Below are 27,989 nucleotides of genomic sequence, written 5' to 3'. Positions count from 1 at the left end.
GGCGGAGAGACGAGGGCCCAATGAGCGCCGCGCAAGGGGCGGGATCGAAAGGGAAAGGGGGCGGGGCCTCTCGAGTGAAAGAATGCGGGGCCGTGACGTAGGGAGCGGAAAGAGCAGAACTTGTGCGGAGAGAGGGGGGGGGAGCGGAGTGGTTTGGCGAAACCATTCGGGACTCATAAAAAGGGGGGTGGACGGAGGCGATGGAACGTCGCCTTCCAGGAAAATGGAACGCGATTTCGGATTTGCGGACGCTACCAGTGAGGGTGGCGCGCGGGGGGGGGGGAGAGAAATCAAGACTGCCATTCTGCAAGGGCGCTCGGGCCGTACCATTTCAGCCGGGGGAGGAAGCGGACGGAACTAAGTACAGTACTCCATTCAACCATTTGATGGAACCCTTGAGCGCCTCCTAGTGCTGTTCGGGGAAAGCGCAGACGGAATTCCCACCTACGTACTACAAAGACTTGAGACTCGTAGAGTTGGAAGGGGCTCCAAGGGTCATCTAGTCCAGCCCCCTGCAATGCAGGAATTCTGGCCACAAACATCTCTGGGTGGGCTCGAACCACCAACCTTCTGGTTAACATCCAGACACACTGACCCATTCTTAGACATTAATGTATTATCTTTTGAGGTTAACGGCTTTGAGTCATTGTTTTCTTTTACCACCGAGTGGTGTCTTACTTTAAAAATAAAATAAATATATTAAGGGCTAGGAAGTTTTGACTGAAAAGTTTACAAGGCAGCTTTGATCATTGCATAGAATTGTAAAGTTGGAAGGGACTCTGAGGGTCATCTAGTCCAACCCCCTGCAATGCAAGAATAAAGCAGTGCAACATGCAATTTACTAGTTTCAATTAATGCTGTTTGTTTCCGCATCACAGATGAACAAGGGAAATGGACTTGGAAGGAAAAACACCCACCACCCTTCCCTCAGTGGTCTGAATAACTTACTGCTCTTTCGACTGTATATCAGTCTCATTTGGTTTTCTATCTGGGCATGTGGGCTGCTTATGTTAATATATATAGATTTAAATTAAGGTTGTTAATGTGAGCTGACTCATTATTGTTTGGTTATAATAATGTTTTCATATACAGTGGTACCTTGGGTTAATTCGTTCTGGAGGTCCGTTCTTAACCTGAAACTGTTCTTAACCTGAAGCATCACTTTAGCTAATGAGGCCTCCTGCTGCCGCCACGCCGCCAGAGCACAATTTCTGTTCTCATCCTGAAGCAAAGTTCTTAACCTGAAGCACTATTTCTGGGTTAGTGGAGTCTGTAACCTGAAGCGTATGTAACCTGAAGTGTATGTAACCCGAGGTACCACTGTACTAGTATAGAACAACACCATTTGCATCTAAGGCAAATGCCTATATTATAAACAATATGACATTTGTTTATTTAATAAATGTGGTTCAGACCTTCAGCGTAAAAAGCATTCCCAGATTGACTTCCAAGATGAATCTAAAACAAAGAAGCCAAATCCCTATAAAAAACAACAAGAAAACATTTTAATGGGGGAGGCAGGACATCATAAGTGTCATGTCTAGGCCCACTGAAATCAACCGATTTAAGAATGCTTATTAAGAAGTGAGGTTAATAATGGATCTTACTATGTCCTGGAGGGCTCATCTAATATATTAGGACTTAATTAATAAGAATGCAGTTAGAGCTGGCTGTCTATGTGTTTCATTGTTCTGTATGGGACAATGACAATAAAGATATCATATTGTATCGTTATATAGATTTTTTGCCACTAAAAAAGGAACTGACATTCTTTGAAAGCTTACATTCTTTCATTAAGTTAATGGTCACTGCTACATTATTCATTGGAATTTTAATGGCTTCCCATGAGGTGTCCAAAAGCCACTTACAATGCAATAAAAATGTATAAAGAACTGCATATATAAAAACAGGATTTTCAACTAGCTGGAGCTTCCAGGTTAGCCTCAAGAGCCACGTCACGTAGAGTATATAGCAGCACATGGACAATATAAGCTTGGCTATCTTGACCCACAAACAGCCATAGCTGTCTTACTAACCAAAGCTGGTAAAAGACACTCCAATTCCCTGAGGTCACCTGGGCCTATTGCAAGAGAGATGGATCTAGGAGCACCCACAAACTGCAAACCTCCTCCTTAAAACGGAGGATGACTTCATCTAAAGCAGGCAATTGACTGATTACCTGGACTTAGGAACCATCTACCCACAGGGCCTCTCTGTCTTGTCATTCATTATTCAATGTAAATTTGTTTGTCCCACCACCAAGTCCAGGACTTGTGCAGCATGTCCTGATTCAATTGTTAGTGTACTGATGACCACTCCCAATAGCTACATATATATGTTAAAATAGCACTGGGGACAGGATGATATTCTTCAGCATCCCATTGCACAAATGCCTGGGAGCCAAGGGACAATCAATGCCTTTCTTGGAAACTGACCCTAGAGATAGGATCAGAGCCACCACAAAAAAAGCTGACACTACTCACAGCTGATTAGAAACCTTGATCGATGCCATGATAAGCTTTGCCATTAATCTTATACCTTTTTATATTTGGTTTTGTAAACTCTAGAACTTCTGCCCAGCGTAGTTTTCTTCTTCTTAGGGACTATGTAAAAATCAGTAATTACAGCTATAATAACTATAGCCGTGTATTCGCACTACATATTAAAGCACAAGGCTTCCCACAAAGAATCCTGGGAAGTGTAGTTTTTACCCTTTCGGAGAGGTGCAGTTTGCAGCACTCTTTAAAAAACTACAGTTCCCAGGATTCCTATCCTGGGGTGGGTAGGAGGGAAAGAGGCTGATGTGCTTTTTAACACTTGATTGGAAGCCGCCCAGAGTGGCTGGGGAAACTTAGCCAGATGGGCGGGGTATAAATAATAATAATAATAATAATAATAATAATAATAATTCAAACGCGAGGTGTGTACTTAAACCAAGCAATCCTGCATTCTTAAGTGTATACTGTACAGAGTTGCTGTTTCTTGCTGGACATGTTTCATTCTGGGCATGCACCTGCATTCCTCTCAGTAAAAACCGCTGCAGGTCTTTCTCGGAGGCAGCGGCCCCCTTCCCACTTTTGACTAAAATAAGCGGGAAACAAAACTTGTGCACGTCCTAAAAACTGCACGTCTCCATTTGCGCTCCTGCAGCCTGCGACTAATCTTCCGGGTTTTTGCTGGGCCGCTCTATGAGAGGCGCTTCCTGATCTCGATGTCTCAACCCGGGTCTCTCCGGTGCCCTTCTAGGATAGGCGCTTCCTCATCTCTTTGTGGCAACCCGGGTCTCTCCGGTGCCCTTCTAGGATAGGCGCTTCCTCATCTCTTTGCCCCTCTAGGATAGGCGCTTCCTCATCTCTTTGTGGCAACCCGGTCTCTCCCGTGCCCCTCTAGGAAAGGCGCTTCCTCATCTCTTTGTGGCAACCCGGTCTCTCCGATGCCCCTCTAGGATAGGCGCTTCCTCATCTCTTTGTGGCAACCCGGTCTCTACCGTGCCCCTCTAGGATAGGCGCGGCCTCATATCTTTGTTGCACCCCGGGTCTCTCCCGTGCCCTTCTAGGAGAGGCGCTTCCTGATCTCTATGATCTCTATCCCTGGCCTGGGGATCGCTGACGAAAGTATCTGTTCTCTTTCTGGCCTGGAGAAGCCCCGGCCGCGTCACCTCCCGCGCAGGCGCAGTGCGGCCCAGGCGGGCATGTGTTGAGCCAAGATTGCGGTAGGAAGAGCCGCAAAGAAGCAGGCGGCGGGCGCCGGAGCGAAGGGAGCAGCCATGCCGAAGGGAGGGAGACAGCCGCAGCAGCCCCAGGAGGAGTGGGTCGGGGACGAAGAAGAGAAGCGCTGCTCCGGAGAGGGCGCTGGAGGTGAGGGCGGAGGCGGGAGGGCTGGGCGGGGAGGAAAGAGGCTAGTCCTCATGAAGGTTGGGAGGAGGACCTTCAAGGAGGGGGGGGGGAGTAGGCAAAATATCAGTGGGTGGGAGGGGGCTAACACACACAATTCCGTGTAAAAGTGTTTGCCCTTTAAAACAACCCGAAACAAGCAGCCACCGTTCACACACCTCTGTCCATACACGTGTCTGTCTGCTCAGACGCAAGCTCTGCCGTGGTCAGCGGGTCTCGCATAGTCGTAGGCAGTGCTTTTTTTTCATTAAAAAAAAAGTTTAGGGCTTACTCTCATTTTCCTACTCATACTGAAATACTGCCCCTCAATGAGGCCAAACTTAGATTCACAAAATGTTTAGGGGTATGCGTCTCCCTAGGGGAAAAAAAAAGCACTGGTCGTAGGTGTGTCTGAATGTGTTTGGCACACACCCTTCGCCACCCCTGGTTGCCCCTGCCTCTCTTTCCCCTCCTCCAACTCTCTTTCCTAATTTGCTGCTTAGGTTTTGTCTAAATGGACAAGGGCCCAGATTTTTCCCCGATGCGGCGCTGGTTTCATTGCTATTCTTAGCATTTTTTATGTGCTCCCCTTGATTTGCGTGTTAAATGAACGTTCAAGTGGCTGGTTAGATAGAGGAGCAATATTGGGGATGAAACTTTGTGGCTTGGACAAGGAACTGGACTAAAAGGCCCCATACATGTGAGCTTCCATATGTGTCTTCATTTATATAACTAGAGATAATTTGACCAAGCAATTCCCTAGGAAAAGATACAGTGATATAAAAATAAATTTAAAATACGCTACGTTGAACTGATAAACCCACCTGTACTAAGTAAATCAAAGTCCCAGCTAATCCTAGCTACTAATATAAAACAATGTGTGTGTATGCTTTTAACAAGTCTTTGATATTTGTGGAGTGCTTAAGTGTTGAGAGAGTCTTGAATTCATGATCTGATCTAGCTGTAATCCTTAGTTTAGTTGTTTTATTATTCCCTGTATTGTAGATGAGGGGGCTGAGAGAGAGTAGTTTGCAGGGGTTAGATCTTTACCAGAGACTTCCTTATTAGCTACTCAGTCTCTTAGCTGTAGTAATGCTTATTTATTTTGCTTATAAATATCAAATAAACAAAATAAACTTTCATAAAAATGGCTTTCAGTGACTACTGACCATGATGTCTGCATGTTCTACTGCCACTTGTGGAAGCAGTATATGTTCCTCCTTCCTGCCAACACCATAGTTCTTTCCTGCCATGTCCTTTGCTGGAAAAAGGGCAGAGGTTCCGACTCGATAAAATATGCTAACTGCGCAGAAATATTTGTTCGGCATTGTTTAATGTGGACTTGTGGTTGGGGCAGCATCCTTTTGCTCCTTAGCCTGTATTGTCTTAACTTCCACCAGCGATAGGAGCTGTGCAACAATTCCCATAAAAGTTTCTCCACCGCTCAACCCATTTTACAGACACCAGTGACAAGGCATTTGGAAGAGGAAGGGTGGGGCATTGGGCTATGATGAAGGGAACCAGGTGAGTCCCAACACATGTTGCTATAATCCGTGAGTTGCCAATTATATATAGTATAATTATTGTCCTTGTGGGGCTCCGGAGCTTCTAACAAAGAGGCAGAGCTGTAGTTGTGGAAGCTACAGTTGTAAGCAGTGTTAGAAATTCAGATACAGTATATATAATCTAATTGCTAAATGGTCCCTTAAACCTAGGCAGTTGCCACAATGGCATGTCTAGGTGCTGGTCCCCCCTCCCCCATGGGAATTATTATTATTATTATTATTATTATTAATTCCATTTCTGTAGCGCTTTATATTTTAAAGAACAAAGCGGTTCACAACACATTAAATCATCAACTAAAACATTCAAGAATAAAACTACTTCAAGCTTCAAGGAAAATATTTCTCTCAACACACACAATTTTTATTAAATTTTCTCAATCACATTTCAAGATATTCACTTAAACAACCTTAAATCAATGACTACCCTTCTCTTTCCGTGGTTCAATTTGCATACCATACATCCCTGTGTATTTTACATGAACTAAACCATTCAGTAATCCAATGTTACATCCATCAAACCTGTTGAATTTAAATTAATGCTACCAGTGTTTTTAAATGAACTCAGTTTTCACCCATATACTCAGTTAACATTTTCCAGTCTTCTTTAAACGTGCATTCTTCTTGTTCTTTTATTCTACGTGTTAGATCTGCAAGCTGCGTGTATTCCATCAGTTTTGTGTTTGCCATTCCTCTTTGGTTGGGACCTCGCTCGTTTTCCATTTTTGGGCTAGCGAAACGCAGGCCGCCATCAAGGAAAATCTTTCCATTCCTTCTCTAAGTGACATTTTGCTTTCTGCAGCCGCCAACCTGGTGCCTGGAAAATTTTGAACACTGGTTGTAAGCAGCAGTGCTCTTTGTGGAAGAGTGCTCTGAGAAAAACAGATCTAGCACTAGCATTTCCTATTACTGCATTTCTGCTGCTGGCGGAATGGCCATTGATTTTCCGTGTGTATGTAGTCGTGGGAAGATCCAGGAACTCCACAAACAAAAGGCATGGCAGGAGCAGGGACCTCGTGGACCTCCAGATGTCTCCATCATCACCATGATGGCTGGGCCTGGAGGGCGTTGGAGTCCATCAACCTTCAGATTGACAGTTCCATCATATGAACTGGGGATATGGGACAAGGGAGAGAGGCCATTTTCAATTGGCTGTACAGGAAGCTGGCTGGAATGAAAGAGGCAGGAGAGGCTCAACTAAGTTGGGGTGTGGGCAGAGTGAGATGCATGAGCTTGACAAGCCGGGGTAATTGGAGCTGGGAGGGAAAGGTGGCTGGGCTTGGAAGAAGCCCAGCAGGCTTAGTCTGCTGTGAGATGGGATGTGTCATAATTGAAAGAAGAAAACTCTGCTACCTGTTCACAGCTAGTCATAGCTCAGTGGTAGAGAATATGATTTACACCCAAAAGGTCACCAGGTACGACTGAAATAGACTTTTTTCTTAGCTTTATGACTTTATTTTAATCTAATGTGAACCTCTAATAGATCGGACATCATGGTAAGAAATAGGTGCCAGGTGAAAACATTCCTCTTCAACCTTTGGCTGATTAATATCCCACAGCCTTTTAAATGTGTTTGTTGCTTCTATTTCAATTATTTATTTGTGCTTTTATCTTGTATATTTATCTTGTGAACCGCCCTGAGATCTTTCGATGAGGGGTGGTGTAATTTTGTTTTTTTAAAAAATAATACTAACAATAATAATAGTTAATATGGAATGTATTTTCCTGGTGAAGCATGTTTCCCCTGGCCAATATCTGGAAACAAATTGAGGCATTCTTATTTTGCCAGGCATTCTGAAATTGCAATTGAGGTGATTTACTATTGTTCTTAGGCTAACGCTTTTAGATTTTCAATTTGCTTTCCTCCCTCTCTATATGAATCCATATATACCCACGTATATGTATTTGTCTAACCAGCAGCACATTGTGTAATTGCACCATTTTGAAGTTCAGCTTTCTTTTATTTCTGATACTTTCCCCCTGCCTTTCTTTAAAATCCTCAGTTTATCAGGGTGAAGCACGTGCTTCTCTTCCCCGTCCCTGTTTTCTCCCCACAACAGCCCAGTAGGTTATGCTGAAAAAGAGTGACTTAACCCAAGATCACTTGGTGAGCTTTGTGGCTGAGTTGGGGGTTTGAACCCAGTTCTCCCCATTCCTAGTTCAACTGAGAGATGGCCAATATTCTGCCCTTCAGATGTTGCTGCACTACAACTCCCATGAGCCTCAGCTAGCATAGCCTATTGGTCAAGGGTGATGCAAATTGCAGTCCAGCAACATGTGGAGGGCAGCATCTTGACTGCCTCTGCTCCACTCTGACTTTCAGTAGTAAATAGTGGACTTGAGTGTGGAATATGGTGCGTGCTTTAGTGTGCCTGAACTCTTCTCGGTTCCTGGTCTCAGTGTGGGGGGGAGACAGAGAGATATACCGTATTTTTCGCTCTATAAGATACACCAGACCACAAGACGCACCTAGTTTTTGGAGGAGGAAAACAAGAAAAAAATATATTCTGAATCTCAGAAGCCAGAACAGCAAGAGAGATCACTGCACAGTGAAAGCAGCAATCCCTCTTGCTGTTCTGGCTTCTGGGATAGCTGCGCTCCATAAGACACACACACATTTCCGCTTACTTTTTAGGAGGGAAAAAGTGAGTCTTATAGAGCAGAAAATACGGTATATACTTTTTCTGTGGTTGAGGACGAATACTCTCGGATTTGTATCTCAAATACCTCCCGATTCTTTCTTTCAGACAAAGTGGTAAAGAAGGGGAAGAAGGATAAAAAGACCAAAAAGTCGGTAAGATTTGGTCTCGTCTTCTGTTGACTTCACCCTCATTTGGGCTCTGCATGACATCCACGAATCTGGACACTCTCTGTAGTTCTGTTGACCTTCATGAGAACTTTGCCACCTTCCACAAATGCTCCGTTTCCTCCTCCAAACAATTCAGCATTTGGGGTTGTTAACTGGTGGTTGTTAACTGCACCTGTAGCACTTCTTGATGTCCCCGAATGCTTTGCCACCCCTTTCCTGTTTATCCACCTCCATAATTCGGCTGAGAGGTAGTAGCTCTATTTTTTACGTAAAGCTAATCCAATAATTGGGGGGTTGTTTAATATTTTTGGCTTACTGAGGATTTATTATTTTTGGTTTTTGGAGGGGATGGAGAGGCCTTTTGCCCTCTTTCCAGTAGGGGGGTAGTGGTTCGGAGGGAGGGGGCTACTACCTCCCTGCCACTATCCTAAACTTTTTTCCTTCTGTCTCCCAAGTTCTTTGAGGAACTGGCTGTGGAAGAGAAACATGCCAGTGAGGAGCAAGCAGTTGAGAAAGAGCAGCAGCAGCAACAGCAACATCAACAACAGGTAAGTAACTTTGGAACCAGGAGTGCCAAGCAGGATCACAGAATCGTAGAATCATAGAATGGTAAAGTTGGAAGGGACCATGAGGATCCAGACCCCTGCAATGAAGAAATCTTTTGCCCAGTGTGGGGCTTGAACCCACGAACCTGGGAGGAATATATATTGTGGGTCTTGTCACCAGAGGGCATGCTAGTTGACCACATTGGACAGCACTGGATTTAGGGTAGTGTGGGCCATTTCTCCATACAGGATGCCAAGCTGAGGGAACAAATAATAATAATAATAATAATAAGAAGAAGAAGCAGAAGAAGAAGAAGAAGAAGAAGAAGTATTATCATTAGAGGCATTATTGTTGTTGTTGTTATATTAATACAGGTACCTACTCAGAAGATCCATTAAAAAGCAAATGTACCAAAATGAATTCTTCTTAAAATAAGAAATATTGGGCAGGGAGGGTGCCAAATTTTCCCCTGGTCCAGGGTGCCATATTACCAAAGTCCACCTCTGCAATGGGGCTGAGGATGTCGCAGTGCCACGGGGAGATAATTTGCTAAAAAAGGCAGGTTGACCCACCCTCCTCATGTTTGTTTGTTCGTTTCCCTGTCTGTTTTCATGGCTGTAGCAGCCCCAGCAAAAGAAGCGACGAGACAAGAAAAAAGACAGAAAGAAAAAAGAGGCAGAAGATGATGACGATGAGAACCAGCTGATTGAGCGGCTGAAGAAGCTGTCAGCCCAAGCCAGTGATGAGGAAGAGGAAGGTTGGAGGTTGCGATCTTCGGGGGGGGGGGAGGGGAACCTGCCCAACCCCCTAGACCAGAGACAGGGAACTGGTGCCCCCTCCCCATCCCGATGTTGCTGAACGACAACTCCCGTGGCCAAGGCTGATGGGAGTTGCAGTCAACTCTGGGAAGGCCCATGTTCCCCACTCCTGCTCTAGGATCTTGCTGGGAACTGCAGCTCCCATTGGCCCTGACCCTTTGGCTATGCTGCCTGGGGCTGCTGGGAGTTGTGGTCCAACAGCCGTCTGGAAAGCCACAAGCTGGTGACCCTTCGCTCTGTGTGAGTTCCAAGACATTTCTTCCCACTGGTCCTTAGGACAGGGCTTGGGGACCTTCTTTTCCTCAGGGGTTATCTGTTGGAAGGTGCATATAGGTGGTGGGAGGAAATGGAGCTTGTGGTGGCTAGTGGGCAGGGCTGCGCCTTCTCTCACCTCTTTCTGCCACCTCCAATAATAATAATAATAATAATAATAATAATAATAATAATAATAATAGTGTATTATTTATACCCCGCCTATCTGGCTGGGTTTCCCCAGCCACTCTGGGCGGCTTCCAACAAAATATTAAAATATAACAATCTATTAAACATTAAAAGCATCCTTAAACAGGGCTGCCTTCAGATGTCTTCTAAAAGTCTGGTAGTTGTTTCTCTCTTTGATATCTGGTGGGAAGGGCGTTCCACAGGGCGGGTGCCTCTACCGAGAAGGCCCTCTGCCTGGTTCCCTGTAGCTTGGCTTCTCACAGTGAGGGAACTGCTAGAAGGCCCTCGGCGCTGGACCTCAGTGTCTGGGCAGAACGATGGGGGTGGAGACGCTCCTTCAGGTTTACTGGACCAAGGCTGTTTAAAGGTCAGCACCAACACTTTGAATTGTGCTCGGAAACGTGAAACGTGAATTGAATTGTGCTCATAAAAACAGGCTTCTTCACAGTTGCCCAAACTATTGGTTGGAGTGGGTTCCCCTCCCCTTTCCCCTTTGCTTCGTCCATTTTAGCTTTTCCTCTTCTCCCAGCCCTTCCTCCATCTGTGTGAAATGAGCCGAGGGCCAAATCATATTGGACAGAGGGCCCCCCCTGCATTAGTGTTCCCGGCCTCACGGAACAGGTTTATGTCAGAGACGGGGAACCTGTGGCCCACCCAATGTTGCCAGGACTACAACACCTATCATCCCTGACCATTGGCCATGCTAGCTGGACCTGATGGGAGCATTGCTGCCATCTGCAGAACCGCAGCTTCCCTACCACTGATTTATATCTAGGCTAGCAGTTCAAGGTGATCTGTGTTAGCAGTGGTGTTGCCTTCATTAGCAGAGGCTATGCGCTGCTGCTGGTAAACAGAGTGTGAGGCTTATTTCGTGGCTTACCTGTGAGCTTTCCTCCGCATCTGGCTATTCACTGCTGGAGACAGAGATCTGGGCTGAATAAGCTCCTTGGAACCCAAGAAGAACCTGCAGGATCAGGCCAACGACCCACCTCGCCCCAACGTCCTGTTCTTGCCCAGCAGGTATTCACTGTTTTTTGTTTCCTTTCCAGTGCCTCTCCCCATCAGCAAAGCTGGCAAGAAAAAGAAGGTGGGTTTCTGGGCATTTTGACGTTTCCTTTGGTTAGGGAAGGGTGGGACAAATAAATAATAATAATGCCCTGGGGCGTCCGCAGCAGGTTGAGGGTATACTGTCAACTTCAGGCCCGTGGATGAGACTAACAAAGCCAGTGTGGTGTAGTGGTTAAGAGCGGCAGTCACCTAATCTGGGGAACCGGGTTCGCGTCTCCGCTCCTCCACGTGCAGCTGCTGGGTGACCTTGGGCCAGTCACACTTCTCTCTGAAGTCTCTCAGCCTCACTCACCTCACAGAGTGTTTGTTGTGGGGGAGGAAGGGAAAGGAGAATGTTAGCCGCTTTGAGACTCCTTTGGGTAGTGATAAAGTGGGATATCAAATCCAAACTCCTCTTCTTCTTCTTTGTGCGCAATGGACTCCCTTTCTGTGGCCAGACCATTGCATGGTAAAATTTGGACCGCCACCAGGAAATCCCCCAGGAGAAGCTGCCTTTCACTTTTGGGGACCAAGCAAAGGGGAGCTTGTTACGTGGAACTTGTCTCTGCAGTTTCTTCACTGCCGCTTGCTTTCTCTCTTTAGGGGGGAAATGTCTTTGCCGCCTTGAGCCAGGATCAGAGTGAGGAGGAGGAAGACGAGGAAGAGGAACCGCCGAAACCAACCAGACCTGACAAGAATAAGATCAACAAGGTTAGCCTCCCTCTGGATCCGACAGGAAGTGATTTGGATCCAGATGGGAATTTGTAGAGTATTAGGTAGGCCAGGTCACAGTGTCAGAAGAGGGATTTGTACGCTTCTTCACTTGCGTATTTGGGCTCTGTAGCGCATGAGCAGAACGCAAAACATTTACTCCCATTAAAAAGAAGTTGTTTCTGGCCACTATGTCTGCAGATAGAAGGGTTTTAAACACTTCGGAAAGGCCTGGTCAAATGAAGTTTGAGATGCAGGGTTACCCAGGGCTCTTGGTGGTTTGGAGGTGGGTCTTCAGTATTCTGTGTAGTTCCTTCCACCTTCCTCATATAAGCAGAAGGGTAAATTTATGCAGAGCCAAGGACATACAGAACACAGGGATTTTCCAGCATGCGAACAGCCAGAGAACAACTGTCAGCAGGACTATACTGAAGATCTCAAATTCTTTGGCACTGATCTTCAAACCCTTTGGCACTCGGCCTTCCCAGCACTGGAAAAAGGTCTCGGACTCCTAAGCACAGGAGCTGCAGATAGATAACTAAGTGATCAGACTGCTGGGGTTTTTCTAGCCTTGCAGGACAGTCCTCTCTCCTGTATGCATTTGCTCTTGGGAGGTGGCAGTGTGGCAAAGTGCATAACCAGAGTCAACTGGGGTGCCTTTCTGGCCTTTTCCCTAGTGCAGATAAACAACCCGTCTCTGCTTCTTTAGGCTGCTTCAGATGATGAGAAGGAGAAGAAACCAAGCCAGAAAGGGCCAAAAGCCAAGCAGAAGGTCAGTCTGGGCTGCGCTGGGAGAGCCAAAATAAAGAGAGGGCTGGAAGAGGCACGGTGGACTGTCTCCACTGGAGTGGGGGACTGTATCCAGCCACAATCCAGAACTGGCCAACCTGTCAGTCGCCTGATGGCATATAATGTCAGGTGATTCAGAATCAAATGGAAGAATCAGGGATGCGCTCCCCAAGTCTTCCTTTGCAGCTCTGGCTGCAAAGATTCCTGCCGAAAGCAGGGCTTACATTGCATGCCAAATTTGGACTCAAATTTGAACTTGGTGTAAGCAAGCCCTGCTTCTTGCAGGGGTCGGCTGCACTTGGGAGTGCCAGCTGGTAGCTTCTGAGTGGAGCTGATCCTAACAACAACAACAGCTAAGGGATGCAGGTAGCACTGTGGTCTGAACCACTGAGCCTCTTGGGCTTGCCGATCGGAAGGTTGGTGGTTTGAATCCCCACAACCGGGTGAGCTCCCGTTACTTGGTCCCAGCTCCTGCCAACCTAGCAGTTTGAAAGCACATCAAAGTGCAAGTAGATAAATAGGTACTGCTCCGGCGGGAAGGTAAACGGCGTTTTCACCAGAAGCGGCTTAGTCATGCTGGCCACATGACCCAGAAAAACTGTCTGCGGACAAACGCTGGCTCCCTCGGCCAGTAAAGCGAGTCGTTCGTGACTGGACTTAACTGTCAGGGGTTCTTTACCTTTTTAATAACAACTATTATTATTATTATTGATACCCCACCCATCTGGCTGGGTTTCTGGCTTCCAACAAATACTGAAAATACAATAAAACAAGTGAGGCTTTTTATTGGATGACAAATTCAAAAAGCACTGAATGCAAGCCCCTCTTGCCGAGAAAAGCTAATTGGGGGAGCACACTTTAAAGTCCCCAGTTGTTGCCTTCCTGACATGGCTTTACCTGCTGCACCCCTGACATCATATCAAACCAGGTGTGGGCAGGTGAGTATCGGGGAGGACTGGACTGTACCACATAGGCCATTGGTCTGGCTCTGTGTAGAAGTGGGCCAGTAAATCATATTTTAGCAGTAGTTGTCAAACTCCTGTCCATATCATTAAAGTCTCCTATGTTTTAAAAAGATGACAGTGTCAAGGGAACCCTCGATAACCACGGAGGGTGCCTCTCTGTGCAGGTTTAAACCAGTGCTTCCAAGCCTCCTCTGATCACCCTCTTGATCTTGCCCTGTTGCAAACAGGATATGTAGGAGGAAGTGGTCCCTTTAAAATGTTGGGACCAAATTGTTTGGGCAGTGCATGCTTCCAGGTGGCGCTGTTGTGGGAAAGAGTTTGGGTCCACATCTGATTGGTTAAAAACCCCCCCAAAAAAACCTTTCTTACCTGGAAGCTCTTGTTAGTTTCTGTTTGCCACTGTGCAGTGCTTTGGAGTCACAAGACTCTGTTTACATTCCAGAGACATTCCAGGCTGTTGGAAGTCTCATGGAAGACAGGAGACGGGTGTTATGTTACTGGTTTCCTGTTCCTTTGTTTTCTAGTTGCTCTCTGTTCTCACAGAGAGAGGATGATTTCTTTTCTGTCTGCATAGCTTAGAAAATAAAGCATAGCGATGTAGCCATAAATCTCATCACTTCCGTGTGCTGTTTTGATTCTCTGCCAAATGGGAATGTGCCTGAGTCTCATCAAAGGCTCAGGTCATTAATCATGTCAGAGGGCGATTCCGGAAGATGAGCTTTATCAGCTCGGTTGCACAGAGATTCCGACAGCTCTTCCCCTTAAAAGCCTCACCATTGGAGTTCTCTGTTGCTACACAAGGGTGAAGAAAATGCACTCTGCACTGGCTCAAGGGCACTTCTGTACTTACTTCGTATGTTCTAGGGATGGAATACTGGCATTGGAACCAGATGCCCAGATTTCATGTCTTCAAAAACCAAACAGGGCAGTTAGGGATGCCTTTGGTACCGCACCAATATTTGCTCCCAGCTTTTCCTGGAAGCCTCAACAGGAAGGAGATTCCGCAGAGCCCTCCTTATATTTCTTATATTCCTCCATTGGGAGTTAGAAAATGCAACAAATATAATAGTTGGGATAAGAACAATACAGTATTGCTCTCCAGGATGTATCATAGGCTGGAATTAATTGTGTTCACGGGCTTTGCCAATTCTTTATGATTATAACTATTATGCTGTAACACACGTAATTTAATTTTTTTAATAATAATGCAAATCCTCAATGGCTGGACCACTCTAGATAGGTGGGCTTCCCTGTGCTAATTTGCATTGGTCGTGGTAGGAAATAATAATCAGAATTTCTTGTCTTTTATTTCCCAGGAAGAGGAGGAAGACACAAAGAGGAAGAGTAGGAAAAATGAGAAGAATAAAGGAAAACAGGAGGTATGGTGTTTCATCATTGATAATGAAGACACTGTTTTTTAACCTTTTTATCGAAACATTAAATTAAATGTTTTTAGTTGCTAGTATTCTTCTTAAATTATTTATTTGTAAATTTGTATCCCACTTTTGAGCATAAAATGTTCCTGGAATGGCCTGAGCAGTCCAAGCTGTTCAAATTGCCTTATGAACCTTTTTATTTCTGTCTTCCACCACCCGTGTGCTATAAAGCAACTTGATATTATTCCCATTTTACAGACAGGCAATTGAGGCTGGGGCTTGGGAGATGCCCTATCTTTGAAATTGTATATTTGATGCCAAAATATGCCGTTGGGACTACGTGGACCGTTTAGAAAACCCATATGCTCTCCCAGTTTTTTTTTACTTTTTATTAACTGTGCAGATCACGCTAAAATATATAATTTCCATAATTTTATTTTAATTGCAGGGCATAAGTTAAAAAGGAAAATGAATTGGAGCATTTCAGAAGGATTTGGGCTTGTAGAGTAAAATGCATTTGCATACAGCATGGCAAATTGTAGATAGGTGATCAGGGATAGTGGGCAGTCAGTAGATGCCCTGGAGACAAAACATAATTTCCCAGTTGTCACCTGGGAGAGACTGGAAACAATCCAGTGCCTCAGAGGAACAGAAACCCTTGGAGCTTGAAAATTCCAGGATGTCAGAATTTCAGCTTCAGGTCTTGAAACTCAGCTGAAGTTTAAATTTGTGTGAGATTTCATTTCTGCTTTGGTCCGAGTGAAGGAAGTCAGAGAGCAGCAAATTTAGGCTTTTCCAGCTGGATAAATGAGTATTTCCTACAAGCGTCTAATTTGTTTTGTTTTAGTTTTGTCTGAAATGTATTGGCTGGGTTTTGTTTTTGTTTTGAATTTTTAGCTGTTTCTTATTGAGCGTTGCCTTGAAAGGACTGTGTAGAAGCTGGCTGATAAATACATTGGTGGTAGTGACGACGACTAATTGATGATTATGATGAAAATAATAACAACACAGTGGTACCTCAGTTTTTGAACATAATCCGTTCCGGAAGACCATTTGACTTCCGAAATACGAAGCACAAAGGGCGGTCAGCAAATTCAGTGGAGAAAATTGAAAAAAACTCAGGGGAAGTCGTTCAACTTCTGAGGTGCGTTCGAAAACGGAAGCATTTACTTCTGGGTTTTTGGCGTTCGAAAACCAAAACATTCGGCTTCCGAGACATTGGAAAACCGAGGTACCACTGTGATGATGACCATAATAATAGTGATAATACTACTCATTTACCCAGGGTGCTGACTTGGTATGCATTACCGGTACATTTTGTCTGTTTTTCACCTGCACTTCTAGAGAGGGGGTCCAGCCATTGCTATCCTGGCTCAGAGCGATGAGGAGGAAGACAACGAAGAGTTAAAGAAACCCAAGGAGAAAGCTAAGGTACAGCAAGAGAGGAATGGGAGAGTCATGCGAAGAGTTGGGTGGTTGGTTGGGTTCTTAGACAAACAGGAGAATCCCAGGCTTCTGGGTTATGTGCCTGACAGTTAAAATAGCTGATACTCAAGTTGCTTAACTCACCTTAAAGCAGAGGGGAAAGATCTGGACAGGTGGAGGAGAAAGGGTTTGCTGCAACAGCTGCCTTTCATGCTCTCTTCTGCCTGTCTCATCTCTTTCCATACTTCTTTTAGACTGCGACCAAACAGGCTGCAGGGAAGAAGACTCAGCCAACCAAGGTAAGGGACATCTCAAGGCGATACCTGGTGGCCAAAATCCAACCCCCAAGACTTAGTAGTGCTGCGCCACCGGCATCCCGACAAGCCAGTGTTTGTCAGCCAAGAGCAAACCTTGGTTTTACCAATCCGCGGTTTCTTCCAGAGAAATGGATGGAACCCTAAGCTTGAGCATCATGGTTTGTTGCTTCCACTTGCTAGCGGGGAGGAAATTGAAGCAAGAGCCATCTGTGCATTCGCAGTAAACGACCAACCATGGCTTACTGCAGGAGTGCAGTATCTGTTGCCCTGCAGATGGTTTTATTTTATTTGTGCTGACATTACAACGCCTCTTGAGAAGCTTGAGGTGGTGTACATGGTGTTCTCCTGCTCCCCATTTTATTCTTGCACAACCCTGTAAGGTAGATTAGGCTAGGAGGCAATGACTGGCCAAAGTTCGCCCAGTGGTCTTCGCAGCTGAAGCCTGCTCCCATTTCCTGAGCCAGTTCTCATAGCAGCTGCACCATACTGGCTCTCCTGCATGGCCATTGGGGTCAGGTATGATGGGACTTGTAGTCCATCAACACTGGGGTGGGGGTGGGGGGTTGGCTCAGGTTCCCCACCCTTGGTTTGCCATGATGCACAAGCACAGTCACTGTAACCTTTTCCTGAGGATAGCTATACTCTGTCTCCACAGTCAGAGGCAGGAATGCTGAATAGCACTTGCTGGAAACCACAGGAGAGGAGAGTGTTCTTGTGCTCAGGTCCTGCTTATGAGATTCCCTGCAGGCATCTGATTGGCCAATATGCTGTACTAGAAGACCCAGAGACTGCGGGTGGCTCTGTGGTGTAAATCACTGAACCTCTTGGGGTTGCAGGCCATAAGGTCGGCAATTCGAATCCGTGCGACAGGGTGAGCTCTCTTTGCTCTGTCCCAGCTCCTGCCAACCTAGAAGTTTGAAAGCACGCCAGTGCAAGTAGATAAATAGGTACCGCTGCGGCGGAAAGGTAAATGGCGTTTTCATGCGCTCTGGTTTCCGTCGTGGTGTCCCGTTGTGCCAGAAGCAGTTTAGTCCTGCTGGCCACATGACCCGGAAAGCTATCTGTGGACAAACGCTGGTTCCCTCAGCCTGAAAGTGAGATGAGCGCCGCTCCCCACAGTCGCCTTTGACTGGACTTAACTGTCCAGGGGTCCTATATCCCCCCCCTTTTTTTAACTAGAAGACCCATTGGCCTGACCCAGCGGGCCTCTTCTTAAGTCACGTTCTTATACGAGCTTTTGTTTCTTTGGTTCCACAGAACATGTTTGCCGCTCTGGAGGCGGAGGAGATAGACGACGAGGACGAGGGGGATGAGGATGACCAAGAGGAAGAAGCCACAAAGGGCAAAGAGAAGCCCAAACAGGGCAGCCAGCCAGTAAGGGAGCTTGTGACTTTGCTGCGTCAGTTGGGCTTTGTCCACGCTGCATTCCACCTTATGCAGGAAGGCAGAGGAGAGAGCTTTAAGGCTCCTGCTCCCTCCTTTCATGCACATAGGCTGTTTGGCATCTATTAGTACAGTCATACCTTGGGTTGAAGGGACGTGGGTGGCGCTGTGGGTTAAACCACAGAGCCTAGGACTTGCTGATCAGAAGGTTGGCGGTTCGAATCCCCGCGACGGGGTGAGCTCCTGTTGCTCGGTCCCTGCTCCTGCCCACCTAGCAATTCGAAAGCACGTCAAAGTGCAAGTAGATAAATAGGTACTGCTCCAGCGGGAAGGTAAACGGCGTTTCCGTGCACTGCTCTGGTTCGCCAGAAGCGGCTTAGTCATGCTGGCCACATGACCCAGAAGTTGTCTGCGGACAAACGCCGGCTCCCTCGGCCCATAGAGCGAGATGAGCATCGCAACCCCAGAGTCGGTCACGACTGGACCTAATGGTCAGGGGTACCTTTACCTTGGGTTGAATATGCTTCATGTTGAGCGCGTTCAAGTTGCGCTCCGCAGCAACCTGGAAGTAACGAAGCACGTTACTTCCGGGTTTCACCGCATGCGCAGACGCTCAAAATGACGTCATGCGCAGAAGCGGCGAAAAGCAACGCGCGTGCAGACATGCCGTCACTAATTACGTTTGCCTCTGGATGCGAACGGGGCTCTGGAACAGATCCCATTCGCATCCCGAGGTACCATTGTATTCCGTTAATTGCGCTTGCATCCCACCTTCGTTCATCCAAGGTTCTCAAGACGGAGGGCACGGCTCTCCCTCATTTTATCCTCACAAAAATCCTGCAAGATGGTTTAGGCTGAGATTGGGTGGTGGGCAAAAGGTGAGCTTCATGGCTGAGTGAGGACTAGAACCCACGTCGCCCAGGTCTCAATCAAACACTCTAATCACTACGCCATGCTGGCTGTCTCTTGTATTTATCTGTGCCTGTGTGCATAGCTTAGATCTCCGCTCCTCCTGTCTACTAGGAACAAAAAACACTGGGCAAGGCAAACTCACCTATTGGTGAGGGTTCTGGCAAAAAGCAACAGAGTGTGTGTGTTGGTGTCATGTTAACACTGGGTGAAATGGCACCGTGCTTGGAATATATTTCCCATGTCTGGATGTTCTGAGATAAGGGTGCCAGGTGCACTGGGTTACTGTAGCAACACCAGAGAGGTTGAGTGTATGCCTTGCTGAGCCAGTGTATGCCTTGCTGAGCCATTCATCCTCCCATTGGTTCAGGAAATTTGCCTAGAGAAAGTATAATAGTCTCTAGGGCATTCACTTCGTTACTTTGAACTGTGTGGGCGAGGAGTTTTTGTTGGGATTCAGAACTTATAGGGTTAAGATGTTCTGTGACGCCTCACATTCTGACGTTTGGAAGGAGGGAGGAGTTCTACTTGTTGTTCTCTCTGTGTCTCTGAGAGAGACGGACGAAAGCCATGAATGCTAGCAGTCCAGGAGATTTTGGGAAATGCTGAGCTGTAAATATTTGCTACAATAAAGAACTGTTGAATTTGGACATACACAGTGCTTGGTGTTTGTCTGGATCTGAAGCAGACTGCAACGGTTTTGATCCGCTGTGTTTTTACTCTGCTAGACGAAACCGGAGAAGAAAAAGGTCTGCGCAGCTTGGCTGGGAGCGTGCCGGACCACTGGGGCTAATTGGGGCCATAAAGCAATTAGATGGCCAGTGCAATTAAGATCTTATCAGATCTTCACAGGTTATGGAGGACCTAATTACCGCTAATAAAACTGTTGCTGGGAGTCTGCCGGTGAGCTTTGAAGTCTTGAAGTCAGCTTGGCAATAGCTGGAAGACGCTACTGAGGCGGCAGAGGTCTGCGTTCTGTGTTTTGCCTGCTGCAGAGAGGCAAGAGTTGCTGAGGCAGAGAGCTGAGAAAGCAGCTGAGGAATCGGGTGCCGGAGAGCTGACTGGTGAAACGTGAGTACAGCAGCTGGGGCCCCGGGAAAGAGGAGAGAATGGCAGACAGCCAGGTCTTTGAGGACGTTCCGCTTGAGAAGCTCACTTTAAGAAGTTGGGCAACCTGGTCCAGAAGAGTAAGGGGTTGGTTCCTGGTTACTGGGCTTTGGGGTGTAAGCCAGAGAGAACCACTTCCCCTGAATACAGGTCCTGAAGGGACAGACATTACAGGCTTTGAGGCTGCGTTGCCTGAAGAAAGCCAGCAGAGAATGCAAAGAGAGCTTGCTATGCTGAAAGCATGCGTACATGCATCACTTTTGCCCAGTTTGGAGGGCATAAAGTCAGCAAGGGCTGCCTGGGAGGTGCTGAGAAGTTTGTGTGAAACTTCAGCAGGAGGCCAGAGCCCTGGAGGAGTCACGAAGAGCCTGGAAATGGCTGAAGCCCCAGTCCCTGAGGTGCAAGTCGGGGGGGCTGAGAGTTCCAAAGGCAAGTTTCAAAAGTTTTCCACTGTGAGTGCTGAAGTGAAACGCAGTTTCAGCGAGGGCAGGGCTGGCACAGAGGGCTCTTCCGGAAGAAGGGGGGCCAGGCCAGCTGAAAGGAGCCCTGGGCAGTATTTTTCCACTGGGGATCGTCGTCATGCAAAGTCGGGAAGGCGGCGGAGAGCTAGACGCTTCAAGGTCGGCCACCTGGACAAAGTGAAGATAAGGCCTAAAGAGTCGCGTGAGAACGCAGAGGCCAGGCCGGTCTCCAAGGCAACGGAGGAGGCTACTTCTACGGAAGCTGCCAAGGTCCTGAGCAAGGGGGAGTTGGTTGCCAAGACAACCAGACAGAACTGCTGCAAAAGCCCAAAGAGTGGGGGCAGCGGGACGTTTGTTGCCAGTATGGCTTTGTTTGAGGACAGCTCTGAGGGACACACTGATTTTCGCTTTCTAATCGACTCAGCAGCTAACTGCAACCTGATCCCAGAGACCCCTGCAGTCGAGATGTGGAATTGCAAGGCAATTCCGGCTGGGAAAACTGTTCAGTTTGCAAGTGGGGAAAAGAAAAATGTGACTAACATTGCAAATGTATTGTTTTCTGTTTTGCAGGAGCAGATGGAAGTTTGCATTGTGCCAGAAGTGCAACACTGTATTTTATCTGTGCCTTATTTGTTGAAAAAGGGGTTTAAGGTTTGCTTTGAACACGATGTTTGTACAATCTCCAAAGCAGGGAAGCAACTGGTCAGAGTTGCAAAGGGGCAGAATGATCTCTTCATTCTTAAAACGTCTCTGGAGGGTGAGGGGAAGGTTGAGAAAGCACAAGCCCTGCGTGCTACAGTTCCCACTCATGTTTCATGTTCGTGTGTGTGGCATAAGAAGACAGCTCATGCCTGTCTTGAAGAACTACAGGTGCTACCTGAGGTTTCCAAAGGTTGTAGAATTGCGGAATGTGCAAGAGTCCTAGATTGTCAGGCTTGCAGACAGGCAAAGGTAAGAGGGTGCAGTTACCCCAGGGTGGAGAGGGTAACCACAAAACCTTTTGATCTTGTACACATAGATCTGTTGGGTCCCATGAAGGAACCAAGTTTGGGAGGGGCCAGGTTTCTGCTGACACTGCAGGATGATTTTTCGCAGAACACCTGGACACATGGTCTCAAATCCAAGGAAGATGCAGCACAGCTGATTAGGTGTTGGATTGAGGAGGTGGAACTAATGTTCTCCACCAGAGTCAGGGAAATTGCTAGTGACAGAGGTTCACAGTTTACTGGGTCTGCTTTGCAGAAGTTCTTTCACAGGAAAGGGATAAGTCACACAGTGACTTCTCCTCAACAGAGGGGGGTGGCAGAGCTCAGAAGTGAGGCTCTGGTTAAGGCTGCACAGGTGATGCTGTCAGATTCTGGGTTACCTTCAAGGTTTTGGATGGAGGCAGTTAAATATGTGAGCTTCACCTGGAATCGGTCCTACAATTCAGTGGTAGGAGACACACCGTTTTTCATGCTTCACGGGAGGAAGCCACAGGTACATTTCCTCCGTGAGTTCGGATCAACGGCCTCGCTGCCAGTGCCTGAAGCTTTGCGAGGGCCAGGTGAACCCAAGTTCCAGAAAATGATCTTCTGTGGGTATGAGCCAGCGGCTCGTGCATGGAGGTTTGCATATCCGTCAGGTGATCAGAGTAAGCTGCTGATCAGTAAACACGCTGAGTTCTGTAAGCAGGAGGAAAGGTCAAAGACCCCTGCCAGACGCGATATTCTTTCAGAATGTCTTTCCGATTCAGAGCAGGAAGGTTCTGATGAGGAGGAAGGAGAGCCAGGGGCTGAGTCTGCTGATGACGATCAGCTCACTGACCAAAGTCAGGAGCAGGATGGGGCATCTCCGCAAGTTGTAAAAAGGGAGCCCAAGAGTGAGCCTAGTTCTCCTGTGAGGGTAATTCCAAGGGTTCGAAGACGCGTTAAGTCAGAGGGGGAATCCCGGGATGCAAGGGACACACCTGCTGACCACAGTGAGTCAGAGGAAGTGCCTGAGTTTGTGCCCAGGCGGTCCAGTCGCACAACGAAGGGAATTCCACCTGAGAGGTATCAGGCCACAGGTGCGTGGGTAAGTTTCGCACAGTGCGAATCTGAGAGTTGTGAGGATGTTCCACAGATGCCTGACAGGGACGCCAGGAGAGGGCGCAAGGCATTGGGGAAGAGATTGATCTCACAGAGGTCTGCAAAGGTACATCCACAGGTCTTGTCAGAATGCTCAGCGAGAGGGGGTGTTGGGATTCAGAACTTATAGGGTTAAGATGTTCTGTGACGCCTCACATTCTGACGTTTGGAAGGAGGGAGGAGTTCTACTTGTTGTTCTCTCTGTGTCTCTGAGAGAGACGGACGGAAGCCATGAATGCTAGCAGTCCAGGAGATTTTGGGAAATGCTGAGCTGTAAATATTTGCTACAATAAAGAACTGTTGAATTTGGACATACACAGTGCTTGGTGTTTGTCTGGATCTGAAGCAGACTGCAACGGTTTTGATCCGCTGTGTTTTTACTCTGCTAGACGAAACCGGAGAAGAAAAAGGTCTGCGCAGCTTGGCTGGGAGCGTGCCGGACCACTGGGGCTAATTGGGGCCATAAAGCAATTAGATGGCCAGTGCAATTAAGATCTTATCAGATCTTCACAGTTTTCCCCCCTTAACAGGGGATTGTGGAAGAAGCTGTTCTGCTGGGAGCAGGGAATCTCTGCTGATACGTCACACTGGTTGAGGTGCGGGGAACTACCGACTGACTTCCACAAGTCACCCATAGGCTGGAGTGCAAGCCATACTCCTTCAAACATCCTTCTCCAACCTGGAGATGGCTTGGACTACAATTCCCATCAGCCCCAGCCCCAGATGTGAAGGACCCCAGGTTAGGCAAGGCTGTTCCTAGTGCCTGGGGCAATAAGACCTACTGCTACTGCAGCTTACCCCACCCCCCAAAAAACTCCTCCTTCCTACCTCCTTCCTACCTCTTACTTTCTACTTCACGTTGGCAAGAAATGAGAGCTATATGAGCAAGCCACTTCTCAACCCTATGACTGACCCAGAACTCCAGCAAGTTCTCTGGAGAGACTGAAGAGGTCTATGGAAGCACCTCTTCTATCTCCTGGGGTTCAATCCCTGCAGAAAGGACTCTTGAGCCCTGCAGAGCTGTACCAGAAGCGAGAGAGGGCAGGAGAGGAGTCTTAACTCTGAACTGACTTGGAGGAGAGAGCAGCACAGGGTCTCTCCAAAGGTTTTGTATGAGGGCAATCTTGGTTTCCTTTTCTGGTCCCGTTTACTAACACAAACCACGCCACCTTGTGATTTCTGTAGCAGTCGGAAGAGGAGGGAGAGGAAGGGGAGAAGAAGGAAGACGATCCCTACGCCCATCTCAGCAAAAAGGAGAAGAAGAAGCTCAAGAAGCAGGTGAGATCTCTGCCGGGGACTGAAGGAAAAGGCCCAAAAGGTTATTCCTGTTTGTGGCTGGCCAGGGGGCGAAAAAAGGACCCGTGGCTTTCTCTGCCTGCCAGTTGTAAGGTCAAATCCTGGTAAAGCATGCTCTGGATAGAAATAAGTCTGTGGAGAGTGATTTGGTGGGCAGACTGGCACTTGGCAAATGGTAGATGGGGAAGAGTCTCTTGTTTGCTGCTGTTTCACAGCCAGACCTTTTTTCCTCCTTCCAACAGCTGGAGTTTGAGCGGCAAGTGGCAACCTTAAAAGCAGCCAGCGCAGCAGAGAACGACTTTTCGGTGTCCCAAGCGGAGATGTCCTCGCGGCAGGCCATGCTGGAGAACGCCTCTGACATCAAGGTACGCCTGTTTCAATCCAGTGCCTCCACCTTGCCCCTCCAGTCTGGATCATTCCTCCATTCTCTTCTTCCATTGCATCTCAAGAGTGGACGCCTAATTGCCATATTTTTCGCTCCATAGGGTACACCGGACCATAGGGTGCACCTAGTTTTTAGGGGGGGGGGGAATAAAGAAAAAAAAGTATCCTCCCCCCAGCCCCAAAGAGCAAAGAAGTCAAGACAGCGAGCGGGATCCATCCCGCTGGCTGTCTTGGCTTCCTCTTTAGCCACACGCAACCTCTCCAGCCGGGAGAGGTTGCACGCGGCTTCGTTTTTAGCTGCGGGGCTGGGGCGGGGGAAGCCCGCGCTTCCCCCAACCTCAGCCCCCAGAACAGGCTGCTATCCGCAAGCCTTCGGAGCCCAGTGGGAACTCCCGCCAGGCTCAGAAGGCTTGCTTATAGCTGCCTGGAGAGTGAGAGGGGTCGGTGCGCACCGAGCCCTCTCGCTCTCCAGGCTTCAGCGAAAGCCTGCATTCGCTCCATAGGACGCACACACATTTCCCCTTCATTTTTGGAGGGGAAAAAGTGTGTCCTATAGAGCGAAAAATACGGTATATTTTCTCGACGGATGTATAAGCTTAAGAGGAAGCTCAGTCACTTTTGGCAGAGCAAGGAGATTGCAAGAGGGGCAGCTTTGGCCCAGATGTTTTGCACTTCAACTCCCACCAGAAACATCTGTATGGAGGGAAACAGGTTGGGCCAAGGCTTGAAGGCCTCGGGCCAAATTTGCATCATTTCCAGTTAAAAGAACTTCGGTGGAGGGTCCAGGAAAGACGTTTTAGGAGAATGAAGGGAGGTAGCCTCAAAACACTTTACAAAAGAGCTAAAGCAACAAAATTATCATGAAGAAAAAATTATGGCAATAATGTAAGACTTCCAAAAAGTTAGAACAAGAGTAGAGTAAAAGTAGATTAAAACCTGCATCCTGGGTAGGCTTGTCTAAATGTTCATAGCCAGCAGATGGAAACAAGAGCTTAAAAGACAGGACCTCCCCCCCCCTCGAAATTATTATTATTTAATTTTACAAGTGCAAAGTTATAACAATACAGAATGCATATCCATATTTAAGAGATTTCTCTGAATCTCAAGACTTCCCACCATCCCCTCCCTGGGTTCTACTATCAACCTTTTCAACTGCATATTATTTCATCATCCATAATTTGTATCTGTCCCTATTATCCGTGTTATTTCCTACATTACAAGTGTCATTAAAGTCCTGCTAATGTTTTTTATCTGCTTACAGTGGTCTCCTAAGTAAATTATAATAAAAAGTACCTCTCTGATTTCCTTTACCTTCTTTTTCAGCTGGAGAAATTTAGCATCTCGGCTCACGGCAAAGAGTTGTTTGTCAACGCAGATCTATATATTGTGGCTGGGCGCCGATACGGCCTGGTGGGGCCTAACGGGTATGTGTCTGTTGTGAGGTGAATCCCCACCATTTTGTTTGCTTACCGCAGTGGATGATGAAACACACTTTAACTCTTTAATTCACAAAGCTGTAAGCAGCTTGGGCCCCAAAGTACCTTATGAGCTCGCTGCCTGATTCCATATTTTCCACCTCGGTTGCTGTGAGGCCTTCCCTCCTCTCTGGACCACACAGGTGGAATTATTTCAGTGGTCTTGGTCCCATTTACACGTGCAAAAACATATTAAGGAAGTACTCCTGTCCTCAATCCCTCAGGCACATGCCAATTAAAAAATGGCTGCTCCCATTTTTAATCGACATGTGCCTTTATAAATTTAGTACAGTGGTACCTTGGGTTACAAACATCTTGGGTTACAAACACTTCGGGTAACAGACTCCGCTAACCCAGAAATAGACCTCGGGTTAAGAACTTTGCTTCAGGATGAGAACAGAAATCACGCAGCAGGGGCGCAGCGGGAGACCCCATTAGCTAAAGTGGTACCTCAGGTTAAGAACTGTTTCGGGTTAAGAACGGACCTCCAGAACGAATTAAGTTTGTAATCAGAGGTACCACTGTATAGGAGTGCTTTTTAAAAAAATGTCCTTGTAGCGTTTTATGGAATATTAAACATCTGTTGGTATGTTTGCAACTTTCCTTTTGAGCACTTTATCTGTAGCTCTTGTTTTGTCTATGGTTGCTTTTGGTTAAGGAGAGCACCAATATTCCAATCCTCCCTCCCTTCCTTTCTCTCCAGGAAAGGCAAAACCACCTTGCTGAAACATATTGCCAACCGGGCCTTGAGCATTCCTCCCAATATTGATGTCCTGCTCTGTGAACAAGGTAAAGGAAGAAGCGTTCCTCCCCTCTGCAGAGGCAGCCCATTCATTGTCCTGCCTAGCCAGGTGGTCCCTCTTATTAAGAACAGAAAAAGCTGTCGTCTTATTGTTATTATTTTATTGATAGATAGATTGATTGGATTTATATACTGCCCTATACCCGCAGGTCTCAGGACAGTTCACAGAACCGACTCAAACCACTGGCTCATCTCAGTACTGCCTGCACCAATGGGGAGAAGCTCTCCAGGGATTCAGCAGAGTGTCTTTCTTAGCCTCAGCTAGATATGCCTGGGGCCTTCTGCTGTCAGGAGCCACAGTCAGGAATAGGTCAGCCATAAAACACCCAGTGTCAGTGAAGAAACCAAAACAGTTCAGCCCTAGTGATCCCAGCAGGGTCTTGCACCAATGAGGCAGTTGCCAAGACTGAAGGTCCCTGCCTTCCCACCGCTCCCTAAGAAAGGTCCTCCTCCGGTTCCTTTCGCAGCAGCCGAAGGCTCCTTTGTTTTGCCCGTCTCTGCTGCACCCTCTTCATTTCTCTGCATGTTCTGGGAAACGAGAGGGGAGAGGAGCTGGTTGCAGCAGGAGGGGGAGACTCTCTGCTTCTTCAGCAGCCAGATCTCTGCCTCTTCACCCCTGCTCTGATTCTAGACTGCTCTCTGCCACAGCCTCTTCCTGCTCACTAAACCTTGTTGCCTCTTCAGCTTCCGACATCACGTTCTCCCAGTCTGCTCCTTCTTCTCCCTCTGATCGCTTAGCTTTGTTCCACCACCAGTCGTTGGACTCTGAGCCTTCTTCCCCTGAGGGTTCCTTTGTGGGTTCCCCAGTCCATAACATCTGCATGCAAACCAGATGCTCAGCCACTGATCTTTGAGCCCTGCCCCCTCTCCATTCAGTAGCACAATATGAGTGTTTTGGCTGCAGGGTTGTTGTTTTTTTTAAAAAATAATAATTTGGTGCAGGCTTTGATCAATCCTTGACCATGGGGCTTAAGCGGCAGAGTCTTCACGGTGGTGTCCTCCTTTATCTTCACAGAGGTGGTTGCGGATGAAACCCCCGCAGTGCAGGCTGTGCTCAAGGCTGACACCAAGCGGCTGAAGTTGCTGGAGGAGGAGAAGCGCCTGCAGGCGCTGCTAGAGAAAGGGGACGACGGGGCTGCAGAGCGGCTGGAGAAGGTACTCGTGGAGCGTTCCCTGTCCTGTGACCGAGGGGCAGTACAAAACTGGGTTACCCAGGCAGGAGTATTTTGCACAAGGAGCTCTCTGATCTGGAATGGCTGGCATCGCTCAAAATGTGTCCCTAGATACATTCACAGAACTTCAAAAATGTTTTTTAAGCTGTATTTCAATCAGTTGTTTTTATATTTGGTGTTAGCCGCCCTGAGCCCGGTCTTGGCTGGGGAGGGT

General features: G+C 47.4%; 1 protein-coding gene across 3 annotated transcripts in view; it reads left to right on the top strand.

Annotated features, from left to right (window-relative positions):
* Positions 1–3,621: 3,621 nt before the first annotated feature.
* ABCF1 (ATP binding cassette subfamily F member 1) overlaps positions 3,622–27,989 on the top strand; it is a 41,007-nt gene continuing 16,639 nt past the window's right edge. The window contains exons 1-16 of one of the 3 annotated variants that reach the window (XM_079959714.1): positions 3,622–3,857; positions 8,182–8,228; positions 8,699–8,791; positions 9,420–9,546; positions 11,098–11,135; positions 11,699–11,806; positions 12,516–12,578; positions 14,877–14,939; positions 16,281–16,367; positions 16,616–16,660; positions 17,936–18,052; positions 23,832–23,924; positions 24,185–24,307; positions 25,650–25,750; positions 26,505–26,590; positions 27,619–27,758. In XM_079959714.1, coding sequence (XP_079815840.1) covers positions 3,767–3,857; positions 8,182–8,228; positions 8,699–8,791; positions 9,420–9,546; positions 11,098–11,135; positions 11,699–11,806; positions 12,516–12,578; positions 14,877–14,939; positions 16,281–16,367; positions 16,616–16,660; positions 17,936–18,052; positions 23,832–23,924; positions 24,185–24,307; positions 25,650–25,750; positions 26,505–26,590; positions 27,619–27,758 — 1,422 coding nt within the window. In that variant the 5' untranslated portion in view covers positions 3,622–3,766. Of the gene's footprint in view, positions 3,858–8,181; positions 8,229–8,698; positions 8,792–9,410; positions 9,547–11,097; positions 11,136–11,698; positions 11,807–12,515; positions 12,579–14,876; positions 14,940–16,280; positions 16,368–16,615; positions 16,661–17,935; positions 18,053–23,831; positions 23,925–24,184; positions 24,308–25,649; positions 25,751–26,504; positions 26,591–27,618; positions 27,759–27,989 lie in introns of all 3 variants that reach the window. The other 2 variants (XM_079959713.1, XM_079959712.1) reach the window with 2 other exon arrangements.

Source organism: Podarcis cretensis (genome assembly GCF_951804945.1).
Source record: "Podarcis cretensis genome assembly, chromosome: 2".
Lineage (NCBI taxonomy): Eukaryota > Metazoa > Chordata > Lepidosauria > Squamata > Lacertidae > Podarcis > Podarcis cretensis.
Note: the sequence above shows the minus strand (reverse complement) of the source record. Positions and strands in the feature narration are given on the sequence as shown.